Source organism: Pezoporus occidentalis, unplaced genomic scaffold (genome assembly GCF_034315485.1).
Source record: "Pezoporus occidentalis ecotype Australia unplaced genomic scaffold, CSIRO_AGI_Poc_V1 ctg4, whole genome shotgun sequence".
Classification (NCBI taxonomy): domain Eukaryota; kingdom Metazoa; phylum Chordata; class Aves; order Psittaciformes; family Psittacidae; genus Pezoporus; species Pezoporus occidentalis.
Genome location: NW_026915724.1, coordinates 19401028 through 19428105, shown reverse-complemented (window position 1 = coordinate 19428105; position 27078 = coordinate 19401028). Strand labels below are relative to the sequence as shown.

At 39.1% G+C, this 27078-nt stretch overlaps 1 protein-coding gene across 1 annotated transcript in view; it reads right to left on the bottom strand.

The window, feature by feature from the left end:
- SMCHD1 (structural maintenance of chromosomes flexible hinge domain containing 1) overlaps positions 1-23961 on the bottom strand; it is a 65926-nt gene extending 41965 nt beyond the window's left edge. The window contains exons 1-19 of the mRNA XM_062632889.1: positions 23616-23961; positions 18256-18331; positions 17637-17798; positions 15440-15522; positions 15207-15337; positions 13200-13314; positions 12942-13061; positions 11031-11197; positions 8824-8917; positions 8353-8563; positions 7900-8029; positions 7616-7799; positions 6873-7070; positions 6656-6769; positions 6120-6226; positions 5789-5871; positions 5520-5633; positions 3331-3408; positions 3129-3248 (exon numbers count right to left, since the gene is read on the bottom strand). Coding sequence (XP_062488873.1) covers positions 3129-3248; positions 3331-3408; positions 5520-5633; positions 5789-5871; positions 6120-6226; positions 6656-6769; positions 6873-7070; positions 7616-7799; positions 7900-8029; positions 8353-8563; positions 8824-8917; positions 11031-11197; positions 12942-13061; positions 13200-13314; positions 15207-15337; positions 15440-15522; positions 17637-17798; positions 18256-18331; positions 23616-23795 — 2467 coding nt within the window. The 5' untranslated portion in view covers positions 23796-23961. The remainder of the gene's footprint in view (positions 1-3128; positions 3249-3330; positions 3409-5519; positions 5634-5788; positions 5872-6119; positions 6227-6655; positions 6770-6872; positions 7071-7615; positions 7800-7899; positions 8030-8352; positions 8564-8823; positions 8918-11030; positions 11198-12941; positions 13062-13199; positions 13315-15206; positions 15338-15439; positions 15523-17636; positions 17799-18255; positions 18332-23615) is intronic.
- Between the last annotated feature and the right edge of the window lie 3117 nt (positions 23962-27078).

Sequence of the window (27078 nt, the reverse complement as noted above, 5' to 3'; positions counted from 1 at the left end):
ACCGGATACCAGGGTAGTTGAAGTCCACCACAAAGGCCAGAGTCTGCAAACATGATGTTGCTTACAGCTGTCTGTAAAAGGCCTCATTCACTTGTTCTTCCTAGTCAGGTGGCCCATATAGCAAATACTGATTATGGTGTCATCCATACTGGTTTGCTCTTTAATCCTCACTCAGAAGATCTTAGTTGGCTCATCATCCATTGCCAGGCAGAGCTCCATACATTCCAGCTGTTCACTTACATAAGAGGCACCTTTATGGTCTTCCTGGTCTGTCTTTCATAACGAGTTTGTATCCATTGCAGCATTCCACTTATGTGAGCCATCCCACCACGTCTCAATGACTAGCAATGTTGTAGTCCTGCTGTCTCTAATCCACCATGTTTATTCCCCATGCTACATGCATTAGTGTACATGCAGTTCAGAGATATCCATAAAAGGGTGAGTCTTGGTGATAAGATAGAGCAGGGGATATATAATCTGTAGTTAGCATGTATTTTTGCAGATTCATTTTCTAAGTAAATATAGATTTTCTTTAAGTTGTCTTATGATATATGGAATCAAAAGTCTGTTTTGTTTTTAATCCTATGAAATCTCATTTGCAGCTAACAATAGTCCTTTATAATTTAAGAAGTTAATTGTATTTGACGAAATCCATCCACAGGTCCTGAAGGAGATGGCAAATGGGGTTACTAAGCCACTGTTCATCATATTTGAAAAATCATGGCAGTCAGGTGAAGAACCAACAACTGGAAAAAGGGAAATATAACCCCCATTTTCAAGAAGGGGAAAATGGATGACACAGGGAACTACAGATCAGTCACTCTCACCTCCGTGCCTGGCAAAATCTTGGAGCAGATTCCCCTGGAAGGCATGCTAAGGCACATGAAAAACAACAAGGTGCTTGGTGACAGCCAGCATGGCTTCACTAAGGGGAAATCCTGCCTGACCAATCTGGTGGCCTTCTATGATGGGGCTACAGAACTGATGGACAGGGGTAGAGCAGTTGATATCATCTACCTGGCCTTGTGTAAAACATTCGACACTGTCCCACACGACATCCTTGCCTCTAAATTGGAGAGACATCAATTTGATAGGTGGACCACTCGGTGGATAAAGAACTGGCTGGATAGCCTCATGCAAAGAGTTGTGGTCAATGGCTCAGTGTCCAGCTGGAGACCAGTAACGAGTGGTGTCCTTCAGGGATCGGTGTTGGGACTGGTCTTGTTCAACATCTTCATCGCTGACATGGACAGTGGGATTGAGTGCGCCCTCAGCAAGTTTGCCGATGACACCAAGCTGTGTGGTTCGGTTGATACGCTGGAGGGAAGGAATGCCATCCAGAGGGACCTCGACACACTTGTGAGGTGGGCTGATGCCAACCTCATGAAGTTTAACCATAACAAGTGCAAGGTCCTACACCCTGGTCAGAGCAATCCCAGGCACAGCTACAGGTTGGGCAGAGAAGAGATTCAGAGCAGCCCTGTGGAGAAAGACTTGGGGGTGTTGGCTGATGAGAAAATGAACATAAGCCAGCTTCAGTGTGCACTTGCAGCCCAGAAAGCCAACCGTATCCTGGGCTGCATCAAAAGGAGCGTGACCAGCAGGTCAAAGGAGGTGATCCTGCCCCTCTACTCTCGTGAGACCCCACTTGGAATATTGTGTGCAGTTCTACTGTCCTCAACATAAAAAGGACATGGAACTGGTGGAACAAGTCCAGAGGAGGGCCATGAGGATGGTCGGGGGACAGGAGCACCTCCCGTACAAAGATAGACTGAGAAAGTTGGGGCTGTTCAGCCTGGAGAAGAGAAGGCTACGTGGAGACCTCATAACAGCCTTAAAGTATCTGAAGCTGGCCTACCAAGGATGCTGGGGATGGACTCTTCATTAGGGACTGTAGTGATAGGACAAGGGGTAACAGGTTAAAACTTAAACAGGGGAAATTTAGATTGGATATAAGGAAGACACTCTTTACTGTAAGGGTGGTGAGGCACTGGAATGGGTTGCCCAGGGAGGTTATGAATGCTCCATCCCCAGTGGTGTTCAAGGCCAGGCTGGACATGGCCTTAGGTGGCATGGTTTAGTGTGAGGTGTCCCTGCCCATGGCAGGGGGGCTGGAACTAGATGATCTTAAGGTCCTTTACAACTCTAACTATTCTGTGACTCTAGGATTCTATTCCATATTTCTGGACAGAAAGAGCAACTACAAACTAGCCTATAGGCTCTACCCTTTTTCATAAACAGATGCCTATTTTCTCTGGAAATGTAGTCTTTCCAGCAAAAGAAATAAAACTTCTTCAGGGAATCACAGAATCATTTAGGTTAGAGAAAGAATCTTTAAGATTGTCGTCTCCAAGTGTTAACCTAACAGAACCTACTAGCAAGGCTGTACCTGAATTACAATGTAACCACATATATCTTACAAGCTTCCATAGTGTCATTAAGATCAGAATCTGTGAATTTTGTTGGGAAGATATGATCAGACATATTATTTTAGGCCACACACATACAAGAGTGTCTGGCAAGACAGAGTAACATCAGACATATTTAACAGTATTATTTCTATTGTGGTATTCCGGTTAAGTATTTTATGGTGGTTAATCCAAAGATACACACCCATTATAACTGAATGAGAATTTACTTTTGCATAGGACTCTTCTTCCAATTAAAAAGAAGCCAACAAAAAACTTCAGTCTCAACATGCACATTTTAAATGTATAACCTGTTTTTGAATGAGTTTCTCTTCATGGTTTATGCATGAAAGTTGGCCTAAAAAATAGCAGTTTTATGAAATAATATTTATGCCAGTGGCATCAGGAAAAAGAGCAATTCTAATTAAGTAAAAGTTTATTTTTGTTAAGTACATTTGGAAAAGTTCACATCAGGGAAAAGCTTCTGATTCTGTTAACACTTTTTTGCAAAAACTAACTGTATAGCACAGCCAACATGTTACAGGTGAGAGCAAAATCTATTAGGCAAAAATCATATTTGCCTGCAAATTTCGTTATTTGACATGAAAATGCTGCTCTCAAGTGCTGAAAATTACCTCTCCATGAAAACACGAATAATTTTGATATACAATGACTGAAATATAGACACTAAAAGAAAATCGGAATGACTGGATTTCTTACCTATAATAGTAAATTTAAAGATTTTAGATGGTAGAGGCCTTCCTGCATAAGTGTCTGCATTACTTTCATTCAATACTACTTGCAGTTTCAAGGTGTAGCTCCCAAGTTTCTGAAGATTTTCTAAACAGAAATACAAATACAATTAGAAAGCAAACCAAGAAAAATTATAAACAAACTGAAAATATTACGTATGTGAACTTACCCATTTTTTTAAACCAGTATGGCCATTTGCCTCCATGCTGACTGATATGGGAAATTATTTCTTTATTCCCAGTAGGTGCTGCAAAATAAACAATTAGCTACATTTAATTAGATTCTACACCATAATTGTTCATTTTCTTCATGTATTACTTATCACTCATTGTTAAGTATTACTATCACCTCTAAATCTAATAAATATAAATTCAGTTTCATACTTAATCATGTTGGTTACATATTAAAAAAAAATAAACTCCCTACCTAATCCCATTTTAATTAAAAATTGCTAGGCTCAGACATATTAAACTGAAAGCAGCAGATTTGTAAAGATGAATTTTATTAGTTCTTTGGTTGTATGCTCCCTGTGAAGTCCGAGCACTTGTAGGGTGTGCACTCCATGCTGGCAACTGGTCAGCTATCAACTTTCTTAAATGGGAGCCATGTTAAAAATGTGCAGTTGACTGAATGTATAATCGAGGAAAGAAGAACATTCCTTTTTTTCTCCAAATTAAGAACACACTGAAAATTCAAAGCAATTTTTAGTGAATGGTTCTATAACCTAAGATAAATACAGGAACACATTCAAGAGGCATTAATATATTCAGTATATATTACAATTTAGTATATTTAAGATATTAATATTTTACAAATAAAATATGTATATATTTTATTTGCAATATATCTTAATATTTATTCATATTTTAAGTGTAATAAATACAGAATGCAAATGCAGTAAGATTACACAGGATAAAAAGAAATGCAGTAATGCAGTTGTTTATTGTCTGAAACCTTTCAGAAACAGATGTTTTTCTAAAGAGGAAAAGGTATCTTACACTTGCAGGATTATTACAATGCCAACGTTTGCTTCTCATGTAAACAAGTTTCCATGTAGAACATTCTGAAAACAATGGATAACTAAATATCCCTGCTATGGTGTAATATAAATCCTTGGGGAGTACAGACAGAGGAAGAACATCTGTAATCTTGTTTCAAATTACATATTAATAGCCAACAGCCATAGCCTTCATGATCTGGGAAAATTCAATGGTGCATGTGTGAGACAGATGCATCTCAACTGCATTTCTGATTGTGGCTTACAAGAGGGAATTAGCAAGATAATTGTTTGTTCAAAAGAACAGTTAACAAAGTTCTAAAATAAATACTTCAGCAATAAAAGGTTTACTTATTAGCTCACCCCCCCCCCCCGAAAAGATGCCTTAGTATTGCCACAGATTGCCACAGCACCTACTTGAGTATTTTAACAGAGGTACCTGCAATTTAAATGAGGCTGTTGGCAAATACAATCTGATATTCTGTATTATGTGAACATTCTTTTTCAATTCCAATTTCTTAATGCCACAGCACACAAGCTTGGACAATAGACATGCACAGCAGACAGTTCCCATACAACAAGCGCCACTGAAACACTAAGTGTCGTCTTATGACAAGAATACTAAACTGAAACTAAGATAGTTCCATTTAGTTTCCTTTGACATGTACCACTACAGTAACCTCAGTGCTTCAGAAAGATATTTTTACAACTCTTACCATACAAAGGAATTGGATTTTCCTATTGTATATAGAAAGAAACAAGGCAAACAAGACTAAGTTTCTGTAAATTTTAGATTTCACACATGTAGAGTTGGAGTTTTCAGAGAACTTAGCATTCTAATTCTGTGTTCAACACACAACTGACCAATTTCAGCTGCCTCAGAAAGAACACAGTTCAACAAACGCAGTGTAAAAATATTAAGTGAAGTGCCTATACAACAGAAACCATGAAACAGCAGCTCACACAAACTCGATTTTGCAAAATTCCTAAGTGACTTTACATTAGACATTCAACAAGTGCAGTTCCTACTTTTATGCGACTTGTGTGAATTTCTATGTTAGAAATGGTATTCATTTTAACCATATTCTTGTGTACATTAAGTAGTTTGGAACTGACAGGCCCTTGTTACATGGGATAGAAGATGTAATCATAATACAGCATTAAACCATCAAGCACTTGCCATTGAAGTGAAACGAGGCTCTGGAGTCCTATATGCTCTGATGCAATATTGCTCTTAAAATTAACAGCTATATCCATCTATCAAATTCTAACATATAATACGTATATACACAAGAAAATGCATTATCCACTATCAATTTTTAAAATAGTAAAGAATCAGTTCAATATACAGAAATACTTACAATGTAAAATAACCTTGAGTTCAACAAGAAGTTTCTTTGAACCTCCATGGCTTGTACCTGGAAGTTTTTGCATCGCTTCGCCTTTTTTGTTCAAAATTTCTATTCTTAATGCCCCTGTATGTAAAAGGAAAAATGTTGCACTGTTAAAATACGCTGTGTATTGTAAGTGATCAGAGATTTCTGTATTCTTGTTTTTTTTTCAACAAGAATGCATAATATATTTTTTAATGGATATTTTATTTTTTTGTATGTGGAAGAAAAAAATATACCTATTGGTGTACCAGCAAATCTTGTTTCATTTGGTAATAACTCATCTCCTTCAGGCCATGTCACTGATAATTTGTCAGGAAGTCTAGTGAAAAAGAAAGAGTGAACAGTTTTTCCACGAGTTAAAAAAACAGGGTAATTTATCTTTAGTAGAATACACATGAAGCTATTTTCCTGGGGGGACGACACCAGACTATTTCTTACAGATTTTGAGTTCCACATTTTTTTTTTTTGTTTCTACTGAAACAGCTGACTGCTTTCCCATTTCCCTGAAGAAATGCTAAAACTGTTATTAGGATCACTACAAGTAAGTAATTACAATTTAGAGCTTACCTTGCCATTTCATCCTCTATGTATTTTTTAACAGCTTTTTCAGACACTGTTCTGTCAAGCTTTGAGATTGGAATAGTCTTCATTTCAGCATACAATGCCTGAGGTTCCTGAAGCAAAAAATTGTATACAGTTATAAACAGCCAGATTATAGTATGTCAGATAAGAAATACCTGTCTATGAAAGGACTAAACAAGCCAGCATAGACATAATGCAATATAACAACTACCTGGTAACACCACAAGACACTTCTAAAATTTGCTGAAATCACAAGGGTTAAGAACTAAGATTGATACCAAGTGTGCTACTCTATTTCATATGCAAATTTAAGTAAATGAGGTCATTGATAATGAATAATAATCTTACTATATTTACACTGAAACTAATGGAATTGAGTAGTTCGATTATTTCTAGACTGCTGACTCTTAAAAGAAACCCCCACAGTAATTTTCACCATCACTTAAATACATCTGACCCAGGATTATGTTTAAAGATTCCATCCACACTAGCTGTGTGAATCCTTCTTATATTTGTCTTACCAAAGCAATTTGAACCTCTCCTCCAGTGGCAAATATGTCCCCATCATGGTCTCCATACAAAAAAAATTTCTCAATAGTTCCATAGAATATTGGAAGAGTCTTAACAGTTTTCACCTGAGAAGACAACAATTAACATAAATACATTGCTTCTGCATCAAATGCATAGTATTTGCCCTTTATAGGGTTCAAATGCTCTATTACAAAACAACTAACTTACCAGCTGTCCGGTTTTGTATGTTTTTCCGTCCCACTCTATTGCAGCATAAGTTGTCCAAGGGCTCTGCATTCTTTTGGACGGTAAATCAGTACGTGTAGTTACTCCTTTAAAGACTGTGAATTTTATCTGTTTGTCATATTTTTCATGACAGTCTTTGAGCCACAAAGCAAATTCTCTGTCAATTTTCATTCGCTGCTCCTATAAATAGATTACAAAATAAATATATATTGTTAATGTAGTACAAAATTTAAATCTGTCAACTCCAGAAGTGTGAACAATTACAAATACAGCGATACTGCATTCAAACAAAACCAGATTTTCCTTGGAAGCATTACGAAATTCTAGGAAAGCTGTATTTCAGAGAAAGTGTTTCCCCCAGCACCCAGATTCTTATATGAAGAGAGTCTCTCCACAAAAACTGTTATGTAACAACAGAAGTCATTGTTTAAGGAAACAAAAGGAAACAGACTGAATTCTATTTTTTCTTACAGGTGTAAGTCAGCTTTAGTACTCACTAAAATTAAACTTCAGTACTCACTAAAACTCACTGAAACTAAAACTTCAGTCTTCACTAAAACTCACTAAAACAGAAGTATGTGGTACAAAGTCTTGTAAAAGTGCTCAAAGTGAAAATTGTTCAGAATCCAGGTAATCAGTGACACAAACAAATGCCCAGTGTATAAAGGTTTCTATATCATACGCATTAAAATTTGTCAATAAGAAATACCTAACGGAATGGTTACCTGTCCATTGAAGATTCTTGTGAACAGAGTATTCTTATCTTTTAGCTTCAGCTCCAGATCCATGAAAGTGAGTTTGTTTGTGCTGACTTGGAACTTATCATTAGTAAATAATGCACCAGAAATTCTGTTATAGCATTCAATTGGTGCCAATCCTCTCTTCTTTGGAGGAGCGCACCAGTCAAAACTTAAAACACAAGAAAACAGACATTAAAACCCTTCATTATAAAGATGTTTACATTACAGAAACAGACCAGTTTGCATTGTAGAAACAGATTACCACTTACTCTTCCACAGTCGTGTATGGTATTAACCTTCCATTCCAAAAACATTCAAAAATAGGCCTTTTTCCTCTGGCACCCTTTTCTACTATAATGCAGTCATCTTCTTCATCATCATCATCATCATCATTTAATTCTTGATTAAAAAGAAGACAGTCCCCATGAATAAATCTCTTAAACCCCCTAATATTATCATCAAAACTGAGCATAGTCTAAGTTAACAATAATCTACACTTATTAAGAGAGGCAGAGTAGCAGTATACTTGATATCAAGCTAAGCTATATATAATATTAGGATTAATTTTTTTTCCTGTTTAAGAAATGTCAAGCAGAAAAACTAAGGAAAGTTAAGGAAGAAATTTAAACAGGGATTGAATATTATTATTTTTATTTCATTAAAACAGTTAGCAGTAGGATTGCCTATTATAGGATTGATGAGCAGCAAAATATGTCACTCACTTGATGGAAAACACGGATCATCAGGGTATGTTTCTTTATCATACAGGAAGGGATGATATCGGATGATGCCTTCCACTATACCTTCTCCTTCAAAATGTGCTTTAAACTCAAAACTGTCTGCTGCAGTATTTATATACAATGTCTGCATGTCATCTTTGATCTCCCTAAGATTGACAATCTTCGGTACTTTTCCTTTTTCAAACATTGAAATCTGGAAAAATACAAAACAAGTTGATTTTCCTTAGACCAAAAAACCTACAGTAATTAGCATTTGTGACATTTATCTTAACTGTTAGCAAAATGACTTAGTTTCTATACTGCAATGATAAATAGTATTACTTTTCAAAAAATAAATTACATAAATATCTTTAAATGCTGTAGTTCAAAATGCACGATTAAAGACAAACAGGCACAATATAAAGTAAGTTGCCGTCAAAAAAAAAATTGACTAATAACGTTATAAGCTCTTACCTGAATGTCAATGTTGTTGAAAGGGCTTATGTCTTTTGTTGCAGCATAAGTTTCGTTTCCTTTTGGTCCGTGGATATAATAGTGATAGATGTGTCTGAAATAAAAATGGAAAATAAATCTCAGGAAATAAAATTAAAAAATTTGCACATTATTACTTTCAAAAATCTAAATAAACCATATTTTAATTAAAACACAACTGCTTCACTGCATTGTTACAAATCAACTCCATGAGAACATGTATATCTGGTACAGAAGATTTACTAAAGGGTATGACCCCTTTTTGCTCCTTTCAACTCTCATCTCTTTCATGCAGAATCATATTAGGATAATTTTTTTTTAATTTCTGAACATTATAAATTGGAAAAAGACATATGTAAGTGAAAAAAAATTATAATTGTTACACCGCTACAGATCCTTTACCTCAAAGGGCAAACTAATAAAACTACTGCAATTTGTTCTGCACTCTGGAGATGAGAAGGAACTAAAGCCAAAAAGCTTTCCACATATTGTTTCCAGTATCAGTTTTGTATTGATCATTTAATCATAACAGAAACATTTAACAAACAAGTAATTTATAAAAAAATAAGGACACCCTATTTAAAAACTCCCCAAATCTATGTGGTCAGATAGATTAACTATTTTCACAGGAATATGAAGTTTGAGAAAACTGAGGAGTTTAAATCCATTCACTTCAACTTTTCAGCAGCCTAGTTAATTCTTCCAATGTCAAAGAGCGAGTCCTTAAACCCAACACAGGTGATTTTCAGATAAAGGAGATTACACAAGTCAATGGGACTAAATGAATGACGTTACATGCATCAGCAAGTGTTTATAATTGTTTTGCTTCTAACATCCAGAAGTGAACAGAATGCACCCCAAGGAGAAATCTTGGTTCCCAGACAAAAGCTCCTCGTGGTCTCGTTGGCACAGGACTTCAGAGCAGAGCAGACTGGTACGTCCAAACTGCTTAGCGCTTTGTCTGCATTTCTTCTAGACTTCAAATGATGCTCCCATGACCTTAAAACATAATTATTTTGGGGGTTCATCTCCCTTCCCTCCACTTTAAAGCATATGAAACAGTATGAGGGATGTGCTGTAGGCCATTAAAGCAGAATAAAACTGGCATGCAAGTATGGCACAAGGTGTGGCAGAAAGGTATGTGGAGGTGTTTGAGGAGAAAAAGGCCATTACACTGAAGTAGTGATGCAGGACTGTGTATCACTGGGAAGCTAAACCTGATTGGTTTTACTGTAATAGCTACGAGGCATATACTTGTGTAATTGCATCTGGGTTTCATCTCAAATAGAGGCATTTCTTTCCCTTCAAGAGATCGCTGGAATGAAATAACACACACCTAAGAGGGTGTTCACCACCTTCTTAGGTGTGTGTTATCTAAGGTATCTTAGATAACTAAGACCTAAGGACCCAAGTTCTCTATCAATGTAGATGTATCCCTGTATTTTCATGAGGTCAAAAAGGGTTTCAGCCACAAGTTCTTACACGTAACACTGAATTAATTTCATGTAATGTATTACTAATTCTTACATTAATTCTCATCTATTATTATTAGATTGCAGGTAACAGCAAAGTAAAATTAGATCTTGAAAATAAAGGTCTATGGTTTGCCAGATTTTAACATTAGGCTATGACTTCAGAATTCAGTTTACATTGACAGATGATCTTAACAGATAATCCCGCACAATTCACAGATACCACAGACATCTCCAGGCTCTGCAAGCCCACTGATGATACTACTTTAGTATTGAGTGGACAGTATCATATATTGTTCTCCGTCTTAAACTGAGATGAAGCAGCCGCTTTTTTGTTGTTTAAAACCAAAACTAAACCCAACTCAAGCCCAGTAAATACAAAAAAAAATAGGTATCAAGGGTAGGAGTGCAGCTATCAGAAAAGTAACATCACATTATTAATAATCAGAGATGTAATTTTCACATTATTATTAAATTGGATATGATTATAACAACAACGTGACATTGAAACTGACGTCTGTTTAGATGGGGGGCCCCCATTCAGTTTCTGTAAAACCAGTTAGCTAGGAAGACTAACTGTGGCATCAAAATATATATATATCAAGAGCCTTAACAGGAATAAATCCAATGGCCAAATAAGAAACGGAAATAATTCATCATTATCTGACTTTGTTAGTAGTCTACTTTTAAATCAAATCTTTAAAATCACCAACTTACGCCAGCTGCCTTGTCCAAAGATGAAAGTAGTTTTTCAAGTACTGCATGTGATCTGGCTGTACACCTGTAATGACAACTGCTGTGAAACTCTCTTTATCCCTTTCTTCTGATATTAGATTATGAAGAAATCTTTCATCATCACTTGTGATATGAGTAGAGTCAGATGGCTACAAAAAGTAAAATAACAAGAGCAGGAATGTAAACTGAATTTCTGAATTCCCACCAGCTTTGAAAGGGATTAAAAAAACCCACAACACGAAAATAATACAGAACACATGATGCCAAGTATACAAGGATTAATGCTTGAAATAAAAGCTTACAAATTAAAATCAACAAACTAAGAATCTGACACCCTTGATCAAGTCCATTTTCAAGTCACTTTCATCACTGCATTTGAAGTGCTCAGTCTAGAAATGTGTTTAACCATGTTTAATGTGCCACCGTGTGATACCCATGTGCACTGCAGGCCATTTTTCAATACAATAAAGAGACAAATTCACACATTTAATTTCATATTGATACGGCCTGGCTATTTCCATGATTTGTAAAAATTTCCTAGACTCAATTTGTCTATTCGTTATCTCCACTTCAATTTTACTACTTGAGTACTTCACATCATCTCTTCCCTCCTGGATATTTACAAGTTATTTTTTACCTCTAATAGAACTTTGCATGCAATTGGTTAGGTCTTTTTAAACTATGTCATCTTAACTTTCATTTTATGTTATTACCACATCTTTTCAAACGATTGCACCACTTCCTTGAATTCTTTAGTAGTAGCTACGCACCTCATTCAGCTAGTTTCCTCTGGCTAATGTGTTAGCTTATTTTCTACTTTTCTATCTCCCATCCTCCTTTTATAATATCAAATGGGGAGGGAAAGCATTTGTGCCCTCTACATAAAACCCAGTATTTTGTCTGCTTTTATTTTCAGTTTCTACTTCTGCGACTCTACCTTCCCATCTCTATTACTTTCTCTACCATCTCTATTCCCATCTGTTACCCTCTCTGCCATCTCTATGCCCATCTCTATTACCTTCTTTACCATCTCTACCTTCCCATCTCTGTAATTATTAAAAATAAAACTCATATATTTCTGATGATTCACTCTTTGTCACAAGTCACTGACCTAAGACTGGCATGATAAAAACCTTATTTTACCACCTGCTCCTTTCTCACCCATACAAAAAGCCATGAACACTGATATTACCCACAAGATATGCCCTATAATCAGGGTCTGATTACCTTATCATACACAACACCCATTCACGTTCCCATCTGCACTTTTTGCTGTACCTTTGCCTTTATCTCCTTGCTCAAAAATGTCCAAAGGACAGTTCCTTTCAGTCTTCTTCCTGATCTTACAGCTTTTCACTTAACCTTTTATTCTTCATGAAAACAACCAGGACTGTTCATTTTTGTTTAAACTAAACAGTTCATTTCTTTTACAAAGTGAGTGAAATTTTGTGAAACAACTGGGTTTTGTTGATCTGGCTGGACTTTCTCCAATATGCCAGTTAGTTCTTCTACATAAGCACAGTTTGTTTCTCTAATTTATTCTTTACTAATTCACAGAACAGACATTTTTCTTTCGGTTTCACACATGAGAAAACAGCTGCTGTTGTTAGAAATGTATTTTAAAATATTTTTCTTAACCTGATACATCAAATTATATGGCATTTCTGTCCTTCAAACTGAAAAGAGAAAAAAGAATCACATACAAATAAAGCCTTATGATATAGTTTACTCAAGTTTCCTATTGCTTACTTTTGTACTTTACATTTGCATGTAAAATGATTCAGTAAGACAAAGATACCCCTAAACAGGTAGTACAAGAATATTACAAAATGAAACCATGTTAACCTGGGAAATGTTTTCAATTAAAAAGGAGAAAGTAGGAAAGCTATTTACCTTTCTGTTTTGAATGTACCCGCTATATATAGCTTCTTTGTTTTTCTCCTTCTTTTCAAAATCCTCTTTAGAAAGGACAAGTTCATGAACATCCTGAGACTCTGCAGGTTTGCTTATCATCTGATTGTATTAAAGAAACAGTATTTAAAATCAAAATAAGATTTAAAGTTAACATAAAACAGTTTAAGTCTGTGATTAAAAGCTAGGATAGTATGATCATGTAAAAATGTTTTAAAATGAAGATTGACATTTACTTACTCTGGCACACTGTCCAATGAAAAACACTGCTTGCTTTCCTCCAACTCCAAAATACGAGATGTCACTATTCAAACTACGAGGCACTGGCAAAGGGCGCACATAACCTGAATGATCACTGAGAGTAAAAGTGCCTTTAATACATTTTCTCAAAACAAAAGTAATTAAAAAAAAAAAAAACTTCTGATTTAAACAGCTTGTATTAATTTTTTTCTTATAGTCACTTTGTTAAAAAAACCTTCATGTTAGACCTATTATAACTGCAACACTTAAACATATGTGCCTAAAATTCTTGATGTGTTCTTTTTAAAAGGATGGTGACTGACAAACTCTTTTCCCGAGTTATCTTATGAGACACTTCTGTCTTTCTACCAAACCAGATCTTATTCAGTCATACAAGTTCAACTTTTTCATCTGACTCTTTTGCTTATTACTATCTACGTACACTCTTTTTACACTGAAGTTCAGATGAAAGAGAGGAAAATATATGGCAGGTAGAATTTGACAGAAAAATAAACTATTACTACGAAAACTGTTTTCCAGTGACAACTCTGCAACAGGGACATAGTCAACAGGTCTGTGTGACAACTACAGTAATTACGCAGAGTTTTAATAGTAGAAGGTAAAAAGGCAAATCCCTCAATGCTCTCCCTTAGACCATGACAAGATAATGCAAAGCTGCTGCAAAAGAAAATGGTTTACAAAACAGAAAGCTCATCTTTCTAACATCATCCTTTCACAGAAATACTTCTGAGCCAAAATGGGAAATAATGCCAACCATTATTGGAAAGACTACATATGCCATCAGCAATTAAATCCCATGTCTTTTAAGTCAGCTTTGACAGACAAACAGTCTTACCTAGTTTAAGCAAACAGTAGGACAAACATCTGGTTTTAAATTGTAGCAGTCCCAAATGAAAACAAGGTGTAGATGGTATCCTGGTATAACTTACAGCTATGCTCCCAATAATGGTATCAACCCACTGTTTAAACCTGTAGCTTAAAAATACTATACATTTTTACTGTTACTAAATTCACCTACAGCAATTTAAAAAACCTCTGATTTTTTTTTACAAATGACTAGATGACTCAGGATCACTATTTATGCCATTATCTCCAGTTGTTTGATAGCTATTAGTGATTCTATTTGAGGATGCTTCCAACGCAAAAAGCCCCTCTTCAGCTATATTACCACGTTCCTTTGCCCCATTACTTTTTACTCTAGTTTCTCATAGACAAATTAGTTACATGCATATGTGTCTAGGCTGTGATCCTCATCTTGACATTGACTGTCCTAGATTTAAAGTATTTAAAACAGTGACTAAAGCTCAAGAACTGTACAGAACTGCTTTTCTGGAATTTTGTACACTACGGTTAAACCTGGCTGTGCAGATGGAAGATCTCTTGAGAACAGATTCAAAACTGTAAAATTAATTTGTCTAGGTAGCAAAACCCACCATAAACCTCCACTTTCTTCTTTAAATGCAGACCATTTCAAAAGAACTCCTTCAAAAATTAGTCATCTTCAGGTATAATATTACATTAAACGATATACAACTAAGATACAAAACAAAACAAAAACCACCAAAACCACAACCCCAAATGAACAAAAAAACCCCTAAACAAAATCTCTGTATCCATTAGTCTAGTAGCATAACAGACATTAAATGCATTAGTTAATGAACTACTAAAAGGCTTTCAGGTAATAAATGAACACACTATAAAAAACCTCTGCAGAACATACATTGTGCGTAAGCGTATGTAGGCAAGTCAAAGACAGCGTAGAAAAAGCCACAAGAATAAAAAAACCCCAAACATTCTCACAGTATCATAAGAGTGGTTTTGTGTTATGAAGCTTCTCTATTTCCTACCTACAAAAAGTGTCTATTTATTTGTAATCACAGAATGACAGATTTTAGCTGTTGTTACAGAGATGCATCTTAAAAATTATATTCTGTGAACCTTCACAGAGTTTGCTAGTTGCTGTAAAAATGATCAAAACTTTCTAACCTTTCGAAGTCACCTTGCCTTGTAAACTTTGACAACCTATACACAGCCCAGTTGTTAAGCTGTTTAGAAGTCATTCCTCTTCCGTTATCAATCACAGCAACAGCTGATTTTCCTTGGGATTCATCAAATAACTGTATTGAGGGGAAAAGAAACAATAAACAAAAACCAAGGAGCACCAGAAAGAAAAGACAATGCAAACTATACCCGAAGAAAGTAGCATATTTCTATCTTACCAATTTTATCTGTATGCTCCGAATACCAGTATTTCGGGATGTAGCTGACAGAGAATTGTCGATCAACTCAGCAAGGGCAAATGCTAAAGAAATTGAAGAAAAATAAACCTATGAAAATCTTGTTCTCAAAAGACAGCACTCAGAAAACAGGCACACACAGAGCAGTTTCTTAGTTTCCTTTGAGCAATTCCCAAAATACAGACAAGAGCTAAGCACTATCAGAACTATCAAAATTATATCACATCTTGACTTAAAAAAGAAACAACCAAACCAAAACAACGTGCACATATACCATTATGATTTGTTTCATCATTGAACCTGCTGATGTAAGAACACAATTATGGAAGTATGTGTGAACAGTGATGAACTAACAGGCTCCTTACCACAAGACAAACTTCTTTTCCATGATTAGGAATGAATTTGATTCATATGAAAGCGTCAAGCACATAAAAAACTGACTTTGACTTGTAAAAAAATATCAAGGAAGAATGTATTCATTGAAAAAAACTAAATAGATACGTTGTACAACTTCCAAATTACAAAGTTATTTTTTTACAAAAAGAACACAAAACTGTAAAAATGATTGAACAATTTAGTGAATCGTAACTACAACCCAAATTTTATCAGTTACATGGCAATACACACCAGAAATAGCCAGACAAACTACTCACACAAGTTTGTGTTTCTAAACATTAAAAATACTTGGAGCCCTTATCTAATTTAAGTTAGGACTACTTAACTTTAGTGAAAAATTGCATTTAACTTAGGACAATGGCATCAATCTAGAAAAATACATTGTTTGGAGTAATTTACTCCAACTGATCAGCCCTAGTGAACAGATATTTCCATTCAGTCTCCGATAAAGTTTCATTGGCAACATTCCTCAGAATGCTACAGTGCAAATCACGCTGGCCATCCCTTGCCAGTATCATATAGCAACACTGAAGCATTTGGCATTTTCCCTCTAGTTGTTTCTGAAGTATAAAAACAGTTCTCAGATCCTTTGCAAATTTCTTCACTGCTAACAACAAGCGTGGAGCACCAGTTACCATCATCTATCCTTACTATTCCATACCAAAGGACAGTGACCCCTCATTAACACTTGAAACCGGTTAGGCATGTCCTTAAGAGATGTTCTAACTAAGGAGCATCAGCTGCAGTGCACTTACACATGCTCAAAAATTGCTATTTGCTCTAACAAGTCAATTCCAGTACATAATAAACAAAAGTAGGCAGTCTAATATAGCTGTTCTGCAAATGTGAATTATGGATGTGTTGCAGAATTTCACGATTACTCTACTAGGGTCTCAGAGTGAGATTTAGTAGCACATGAGGAAAAAATATGCCAGTAATGTCATTACAGAAGTAGATTTAAAGGTTATTCTGTTCATAATCTTGATCACTGTAGTGTGTCTTTGGGATTGAAGAGTTATGACAAGAAGTAGTACCAGAACTTTTGGAACATTTTAAAGGTTTTTGGGGTAGCAATATGAACACATGCAGTACACTTGGAGCAGGAATCACCCTTTTCCTATGTCAACTATTTCAGAGTACAGGTAAGACCAATAATTGACTAAAATGCACATGAAAAGTTTCTCACAAACACCTGAAACTTGTTCACTCTCTTTTAGAGAGAATGATGATTTAAAGCACCCTAACAAAGCTGCTTTAGCAGTAATGACAGAGGAAAATGTAAGAAAGTTTACTTTTCCCTTAGTAGTAGTAAAGTTTGCTTTAATACTAAAAAAATCAACAGACTTCAAAAAACAACATTGACATACATTGACATTTAAATCATTTTTCTGTTTCATAAATAAATATGCTTCGGCTTTTGGGCAAGAGTTTGCAGGGAGAGAAAACAGAAAATCTATGTTGATGATACTGCCAGATGGACCCAAGCAAAAGTTTCAAATACTTCAAAACTAGAGCAAGTTGCCAAGAAACTTTGTTATCTAGGCCCACAGACATTGACAGACATAATCAAAATCTTTTCTTCTCCTGTTTCAATTATTTTCCTCCTGTTCCAATACTTCTGGAACACAAACCTATCAAAGATGCTACTATATTTTACATTCAAGCCACATTGTAAAAGGCAGTATATTAATCTGTGGAAGGTTGATGTGACCTGGATACAAAATCTCTGGGTAATACAACATATAAACATAATTTACACCAGATTATTTTGCCAAGTACTTACGCAAAGGATTTTGCCCTTCACTGGCATAGTACTCGTACATGCCACTTTTGACAAGGGTATCGTAGTGGGGCAGGAAGTCAATTCGCTCCTTGGTTGCCAAAAGCAGCATTTGATCAACTGACTGTAGCAAATATAAAGTAATTCCATCTTCAACAAGTTCACCTGCAGAGAAGATGAAATACAAAGTACATTGAAGAGCACTGCACCAGGCAACTTCTGCTCTCAAAGCTAGTACAGGCTTAGCCACAGGTGTTCTCTGTATTTTCTTAGGCATTGACTGCTCAGCATCCTAGCAACAGCATGTAATTTAAAATCCTTTCACTTTTCCAAGCTTACTAATGCAAGTTTTTCTCAGGCAATAGCTATTTACATGACATTTTTTCATACCATTTACAGAACTTGTGACAGAAGACTGAAGATCATCTTGTATAACTGTCATCATACTAACGAGTAGTTGTTAAAATCTTGCTTGTGAAACTCAATTTTGTAACAATTCTTGGCAAACTACTATAGGATTTACACTTCCAATTAATTATTGCATGTCACAAACAATCATCATGCAGTCTTTGCAATGAATAGAAGAAATAGCTGTATTTATCTTCCTATCTTAGATACTTACTGAAGTTGTCTTCTGTAATTTCCTTCCTGCTCGTTGTGGTGATAACAAAGTTTTCATCATCAGCTATGCCAAATGCCTACAAAATTTGCAGGTTATTCAGTTATGATAACTAAGGACTCCGTAAAATACCCAAATAAATAGAACCCACAAAGTAAACTAGTGGCCTTTGCCACAAGCTACTGGGAAGTGACCAGACATTTTCCCCATATTAATTCACAACATAGTTTAATTCCAGAACTTAACTGCATTTGCTTTCTCAACTTAGCCAAAACTGTTTGCACTCAAGTAGTTTAGATTTTTACCTCCCTAAAATACGTTCTAATGAGCAACAAAAATTTTGAGCAGGAGGAACTGTCTTACCGGTAATCACCTTGAAGGCTGAGAAACAAGACTGAACAGCTCTATTACAGACTATGCAACTACAACAGCAACTACAACAGCAACTACAACAGCAACTACAACAGCAACTACAACAGCAACTACAACAGCAACTACAACAGCAACTACAACAGCAACTACAACAGCAACTACAACAGCAACCACAACAGCAACCACAACAGCAATAGTCATGATCTAGAGGGTGTTCCACATTTAATTGCACCCTTTTGAGACATTAAACCAACCAAATATTTCTTAACGTTGGATACATACTAATGTTTCTGCTCTTCAAGTATATCATACATTAACGAACAAACAAAAAAAAAAAAAGGAAAAAAAAATAAATCGAGATTTCTTTTAGAAAATTCTTTACCATTAAACCACTGAAGTGTACTCTTCTGAACTTAAATGATTGTGGCTGCATTGCTGCCTCCAACTTTTGAACATATTTTTGTAGCTTTGGACTTTCTATCCTGTTTTCTACATAGACTCATATGCCTCTACATCCACCCTCACTAATCTCTTTCTTAAAATGATAACCTAAATACCTGTATTTTCTCCTGCCTTTCCAGGCCTTTGAAACTCAATTAAAAGCCAATTCAAATCCTGTTTGACTCCAACCACCCCGTCAGTCCTGCAGTCATGACTCCTACAGGTGCTTTCTGCACATTCAGTCAGATTCTTCCCTGAAGCTCTTGCATTCCCAGAGCAGCTTGCCCTCATCATTTCCCATACCTCTTTTCTTTCCATCCCCTGCATTCAGACTCACAAAATTATTCTTAAAACACTGCTTAAGCTTTTGTTAGAAGCCTGCTTTCGTTCTTTCAGTTCCCTTCTCCCTAGTTGCAACTATGTTAAAGATACAGTTAGTATCCATCAGCAAAATCATTAAGTTTCTCACAGCATCTGGTACAAGTGAAACAAATGAAGATGACATTAAGACATTGATGGCCAGGCTTAGAGGTCTGGAGTAATTATTACTTTTTAACTCTTCTACGGTCATATCTCTTCAACTTAGCCTTTCACATTACACGCATTTCTATATAGAATCATAGAATAGTAGGTTGGAAAGGACCTTAAGATCACCAAGTTCCAACCCCCCTGCCATGGGCAGGGACACCCCATACTAAACCATATCACCCAAGGCCTCATCCAACCTGGTCTTGAACACTGCCAGGGATGGAGCATTCACAACTTCTCTGGGCAAACCATACCAGTGCCTCACCACCCTAACAGCAAAGAATTTCTTCCTTATATCCAATCTAAACTTCCCCTGTTTAAGTTTTAACCTGTTACCCCTTGTCCTGTCACTACAGTCCCTGATGAAGAGTCCCTCCCCAGCATCCTTGTAGGCCCCCTTCAGATACTGGAAGGCTGCTATGAGGTCTCCACGCAGCCTTCTCTTTTCCAGGCTGAACAGCCCCAACTTCCTCAGCCTATCTTCATACGGGAGGTGCTCCAATCCACTGATCAGCCTCATGGCCCTCCTCTGGACTTGTTCCAATGGTTCCATGTCCTTTTTATGTTGAGGACACCAGAACTGCACACAATACTCCAAGTGAGGTCTCACGAGAGCAGAGTAGAGGGGCAGGATCACCTCCTTCGACCTGCTGGTCACGCTCCTTTTGATGCCGCCCAGGGTACGGTTGGCTTTCTGGGCTGCAAGCACACACTGAAGCCGGCTCATGTTCATTTTCTCATCAACCAGCACCCCCAAGTCCTTCTCTGCAGGGCTGCTCTGAATCTCTTCTCTGCCCCACCTGTAGCTGTGCCTGGGATTGCTCCGACCCAGGTGTAGGACCTGGTTAAATGGTTAAATCATAAGGCTGGCATCAGCCCACCTCACGAGCATGTCAAGGTCCCTCTGGATGGCATTCCTTCCCTCCAGCGTATCAACCAAACCACACAGCTTGGTGTCATCGGCAAACTTGCTGAGGGCACACTCAATCCCACTGTCCATGTCAGCGACAAAGATGTTGAACAAGATCAGTACCAATACCCATCCCTGAGGGACACCACTCGTTGCTGGTCTCCATGCGAGCATTGACCCATCCAGCCAGTTCTTTTTCCAGGTGGTGGTCCATCCATCAAGTATGTGTCTCTCCAATTTAGAGACAATGATGTTGTGGGACATGACATGAAAGTGGTATTTTCAAACTGAAACATTTTCTAAGTTTGCCAACATTTACAGAGGATGCAGCCTCTTAAATTCAGACATAGACAAGAAAAAGAGTTTATCCACAGTTAGGACTGCCATACTTGGTCCATGAATGTACTCAGGAACTTATCTCTAAATGACATGGAATGGACCTGGTGCCTGTAGATACCGTAACAATGAGCTCACAAGGGGAAAGGCAGGTGTAGTCTGCGAGGCTGTTGCAGTTGGCTTAGTTAAGGCTCACTCCTGGAATCCAGGGTAGAGCTGGAAGGATGAGGCTGCCCTTGCTCAGTTAGCAGGCTGCAGTTGTGTGCAGGCATCCTAACCAACTTCTTTCTGCCTTTAAAGTAAATGCTGACCTGTACATAAGGTTTTGAGAGCAGAAGAGCTTTCTTGGAGGTAGGGAAAACAGGGAAGCTGTAATTATACCTGGAGGGAAAAGATGCTTATCTGTGCTTTCAAAAGTAAAACTTGAATGGCACAGTAGAAGGTTAGGTTTATAGTATCCAGATTTTTTGCTGCTTATTTTCCTTGCGCTGAGTATTCATTATTTTTTTTTCCTGCACGGGAATGCCATCCAGAGGGACCTTGACCCACTTGTGAGGTGGGCTGATGCCAACCTTATGAAGTTTAACCATAACAAGTGCAAGGTCCTACACCCTGGTCAGAGCAGTCCCAGGCACAGCTACAGGTTGGGCAAAGAAGAGATTCAGAGCAGCCTTGCGGAGAAGGACTTGGGGGTGCTGGTTGATGAGAAAATGAACATGAGCCGGCTTCAGTGTGCGCTTGCAGCCCAGAAAGCCAACTGTATCCTGGGCTGCATCAAAAGGAGTGTGACCAGCAGGTCGAAGGAGGTGATCCTGCCCCTCTGCTCTGCTCTCGTGAGACCTCACTTGGAGTATTGTGCAGTTCTGGTGTCCTCAACATAAAAAGGACATGGAACCATTGGAACCAGTCCAGAGGAGGGCCATGAGGCTGATCAGTGGATTGGAGCACCTCCCGTATGAAGATAGGCTGAGGAAGTTGGGGCTGGGAAGTTGTGGCAAAAGCTCTGTGAAGTAATGAGCACTGTGAGGACACATGGAAACAGAAGTCGCTGGAGCATGCACATATATAATAAAAAGCCATGAAAACTAAGACTTCCTTGACTGTAACAAATTGAAAATTAGTGTTAATCTCTGTCAAACAATTAATTACCAAAGTTAAGAAACAAAGATGGGTTAATCATCAACATATTTGCTCTGAATACTGAAAATATGAAGTATCCTTGTGATCCATCCAGTAGGTACAATTGAAATGGGATCCATTAAGACAACTCTTGAAGGAAATCACAGAATACTCACTATTATTCATATGAGGTATGAACCCCTATAATGATGCTCCATTAAAGAGGAAGTTGGTTCATAGATTACTCCTAGGAGGTATGATGATGCTTCGCTAAAGAGGAAGTTGGCTATTAGAAGGCCATGAACCCATCCCACTAACTTCTCTGAATGTTACGATAAGTAAAGTCTACAGATTTCTGTATTCCATTCACTTGCTTGTTTCTTCTAGCCTTCTGAACTTTAGGGGCACTGATGAGATCAAGGGATGTGCTAACACTCCACAGCCAAATTACTGCTGAGTTGCAGCACCTGAAGTAGCGGCAGTACAGATTCGGTACATCTAATAAAGTACATTCCATTTTGAACACTGAAGTGGGAGACCACTGAGGCAGAAGGACCATGCAAGGAGGAGATAGTCATGCGTAACAGCTACTCCTGCTAACCTTGATAACTCGGCGCTTCCATCTCAGTAGGAAAACATTAAAGATTACCCAGACACAGGACAAACAAAGCAATATTCCCCAAGAGTTTATATGCTGGAGAACAAAGTGCAAATAAAACTGGATAAGGAAACTAAAACAGAATATGCTATCAGACTAAATTAGTGTGCAATTTACAGCTTATTTTCCTCAACATAAAACATGTGCAGGCAGCTAACAGGTTTTATGGCATTTATTGCTCCTTCAGAAAAAGAAACCACGACAGAAAGTGGGTGACGCCTTCTGGTATCGCTAGCAAACTGAAGTAAACAGCTCGTAGGCAGACAGAAATCGCCACCTCCCAGAGGTCTGAAGACAGCGTAAGTTCTCGCTTTGCATAATGAAACGAAACCGAAAGGACATCGAGACAGCCAAGACCCAGCCAGGTGAACCGTCCGACCGACAGCCACCCCTTCGGGCTTCCGAAGGGCAGCTACAGGGCTCAAACCAGGAAACGACCGGCGCTTCCCGCCCGCACCTTGAATTGCACAAGCTCCGGCGCTCCGACAGCCCGGCCATCCGGCTAGCCGCCCCGCACCGCCGCCGCTTCCCCGCGTGGGGGAGCTCCTGTGCCGCCGCTCCCCTCCCGCCCGCCGCCAGGGGCTGCTCCCGCGGAGCAGCTCTGCACCGCACAGCCGGCCGCCCTACAGCCGGCCGGAACGGTGCCCGCTGCCGTCAGGAGCGCGGGCGCGGTCCACCCTCGACGCCCGCCCGCCCGGCCTGGCAGGAAAGTTTGATGGGAGAAAGCAGCGCGGTGACCCGAGCGCCCCAGGCCGGGTGGTGGAGGCGCGTTCCCTCCTCCCCCCGACAGCGCAACGACCCCGGGATGGGAGCGTGCCGCCGAGACTGGCCCCCCTCGCGTCTTCCTTCGACACGTGGGGCTGCGGCACATGCCGGCAGCCCTCACTCCCCACGTCCCGCGCTGCTCGCCCGCTCCTGACCCCGCCGCCAGGGCAGCGTTAACGGGGCGGCTGTGCCCCTCGCCGCCGCTCTCCCGCCCTCCCTGCCTGTCCCCAGCACCTGGCGGACGGCGCTGCGAAAGCCCCGGTAGTTGTCCTTGCCGTAGTTGAGCACTTTCTCGTCCGGGTCCGCCTGCTCCTGGCGCCGGTCGAAGAGAAACACGGTGCGGTACCCGTTGCCGCGGGGCGTCAGCAGCACCGGCCTGCGAGTTCCGCGGCAGCCTCCCGCCGCCGCTGCCATGTTGGGGAAGGCGAGGAGACGGAAGCCGCCCGGCTGCGATGGCGGCAACGGCGGTATCTAACAATCGACCCGCGAGCTCCCCCTCCTGGCGCCAACCGTCGCACGCATGGAAGCCCCAGCCGGGGAACCAGAAGAAGCCAGGCGAAAGGCCGGGGCAGAGGCCTGGAAGGGGAGGAGCGGCGATACGGATAGGCGGCCGGGGAGCGACACGGAACCGGAAGCGGTGCTTAGCGCCGCTACTCCGGAATGGGTTCACGCTCTACGCTCTACGCTCTCCGCCATAGCGGGGCAGAAGCGGGCGGCGTGCCGACGCCCTGGCGGTGGAGCAGCGTACTGCGCCTGGCCGCTGCGCCCGCGCTTAACGGTTCCGAGGCCGCCGCCTAGCGGCTGTTCCGCGTGCTACCTGGGCGGCGAGGGCCCCCTGGCGGACACCTCGCGCCTCGGCCGGGCCCGGGCAGTGTGGGCGCGCTCTGCCGCCAGCGGTGGCGGTGGAACGGAGAGGCCGGTCCTGAGGTGGAGTCAGGCTTCGGTCTGAGGCGCGAAGTGGTAGTTCGTCCACCGCCAGTCGTGGTCCATAAGCTGTTGTTTGCTGGTTTTAATGCTTGAAACGCTTTCCTCCTCCGAGGGAATGAGTTGGTGTGTTCTCTTCAGTCTTAAAAATCAAATTTCAATTAAAACTTAATTCAGACTTTTATACAAAGTTCTTGGGGTTTGTGTGTCATTGAGTCACAGAATGGTTTGGGTTGGAAGGGACCTTAAAGGTCATCTAGTTCCAGCCCCTTGCCATGGCCAGGGAGCCTTCCACTGGACCAGGTTGTTCGAAGTGCCAGTGTCTCACCACCCTCACAGTAAAGAATTTCTTTCCAATATGTCTAATCTAAATCTACCCTCTTTCCATTTAAAGCTATTCCCCCTTTTCCTATTTTGTATATGCAAACCCCTACTGACTTTTGCTTAGTGCCATTATAGAAGAACAGTAGGAATAGAGTAGCTGCAAGTCTGCAGTTAAAGTATTTTAAAAAACGTAGTCTCCATGGTCTTTACGGACTCAGCAAAACATACTTGTCAGGAAGCTGTCGGGATCTTTTGATGTTTCATTTGTTGTAGGGTAGACTGGTAGCTCTTCCTTCTATCATAAGCAAGAGGGACCTAGTTGGGATACACTTTATAAATTAACTTGGAGAAAAAAAGTCACTAGTTACAATTTATGTATTTTGATTTCCAGAAAGTGCAGCTTCTGATGGGGCTAACTTAGAGAAACTGAATGTGTTCTCAGTTTTGTGTGTTCTTGTGGTACTTGCAGTTCTTTCATGCTGTGGGGTGTTCTTACCTGCTGAACTTATGCACAACCTTTAGTACTGTCAGTCGAGCGTAACACTTATAGAGTTTCCTCAGTATTTCCTTGCTTCTGGGAAAAGTCTCTGCTCTAGGAATACATCAATGCTGAAAGTGGAAACGTTATCTGTAGTCACCCTTTGAGGGTGACATTTTCATTGTCTAGTACAAATGCTTGTACAGATTGAGATCTAGAAGACATATACAGCTAGTCACTGATTTTTAGCTCTCTAAAAAGATTATGAAACACACATATACATCCCCAGTTGTAATTAATTACTTTCAAGCTCTGTTGGCACAAAATTGCATATTCACTGATCTCTGTTTTAGGAGTGCTCAAGGGATGTATACTGTACGTAAGGTGTATGTTGTCTTCTTAGGATATGAATGTGAAATGAAAGAGAAAGCTGTGCAAAAGAAGACAGCCCTTGCTCTGTGTGCTCTGTCCAGTATGTCTGGAAAAGCCACAAACGGGAATGCTGGGAAGAGTGCAGCTGGGACTGGTTTAAGGAATTATCTTTAAAAGGAAATTATTGTATTGGCATGTAGAGGAGGTCTGTAAAATAGTGAAAGTGAAAATGAATAACAGAAAAAAAACACACCTCCATGAAAGTACTGAGGTTCATGCAGTTACACTCTTTAAGAACACAAAAAAAAAAAGGTGGAACTGAGCACTGTGGCATTTTGTGGGAACAAAGAGTGTTTGTGCCATGAGATTAAGAGAGAAAGAGTCTTTTCAGAGTTTGTATATAGTCTCTGACTCAGAGCCCCTCTAAATAGTGACTTGATGAAATCTGGAAGGGCACATCAAACCTCATTAATTTATGAGTTTGTTAAACAGAACTTTGTTTTTCAGCATATTTATACTTCTGAGAGAGCACTTCAATTTTAGAATGCTAACTAATTTGGGGGAAAAGAAAAAGTGATTTACTTCATCTAGTTTCAAAATTAATATGCCAAGGAGGGAAGGATAGTTCCACCTGAAATGCAGGCACTTAACTTGCATGAGAATCTGGTCGTCATTATTCAGCCTATCTTCAAGATGGTTGAAAGAATGCCTGCAGTTGCAAAGTTTTGATTCTGCAGTGTGAAGTATTTTGCTCTGTTAACAACTGAGTAATCACTTTCAGTCCTCATAGACAAGAACTTTTTCTGCTGGAAAAAGGAATATTGCTTATGCTGATCTACTGGAGTTAAAGTCAGATGTCATAATATTTTTCAGAATTACTAGTAGTAGTAGAGTAAGCAATAATTTGTTCATCTTGCCATTTGGTATTTCAGATGATGCTCAGGAATGTGTTCGTTAGGTGTGTGTGAGAATGTATTTATCATTAAGTCCTACCTGTGTCTAATTTTTTTCCTTCAAAGAATAACTTAAATATCTATTTCTTTGTATTAAGGGAGAATATGAGATAAGTTCCAGCACTGGACAGTTTTAGCTAGTAAATATTTTCTATACATGTAATGAAAATTGCTGTGTCCTCTCTAGAATAAAGTGTAAAGCCCCTTTAGTAGGGCTTGTTGCAGTGGCACAGTCTGCTGAGGGATGCTGCTGCCTACATATGCTTTGTAGGTACAAAACTACAAATACCAAATTCTCTAGCAAAAGCACTACTCTTACTCAAAGTAACAAAGGTTTTATGTCTAACAAAAGGAGCCGGTGGCATCATGCATTTAGAACTCAATAAACCCTCCACGTGGACTCTCACAAGAAGTATCTTAAGTGAGAACCCCCGAGGTGTGAAACAAAACAGCATCATTACTTGAACTGCTGAAGTGCTAAAGGACAGCTTTATTACTCAGAAAACCATCTGAGAGACAGAAACCAAAGAATAGAAATAAACAGTGGATTGTTATCCACTGCAAGCTAAGATAGATGTGAGAACTGGGTTACTGGTTACCTGATTTTTGGTTTTGTTTGTGGGCTTTTTTCCAATTTTTCACGAAT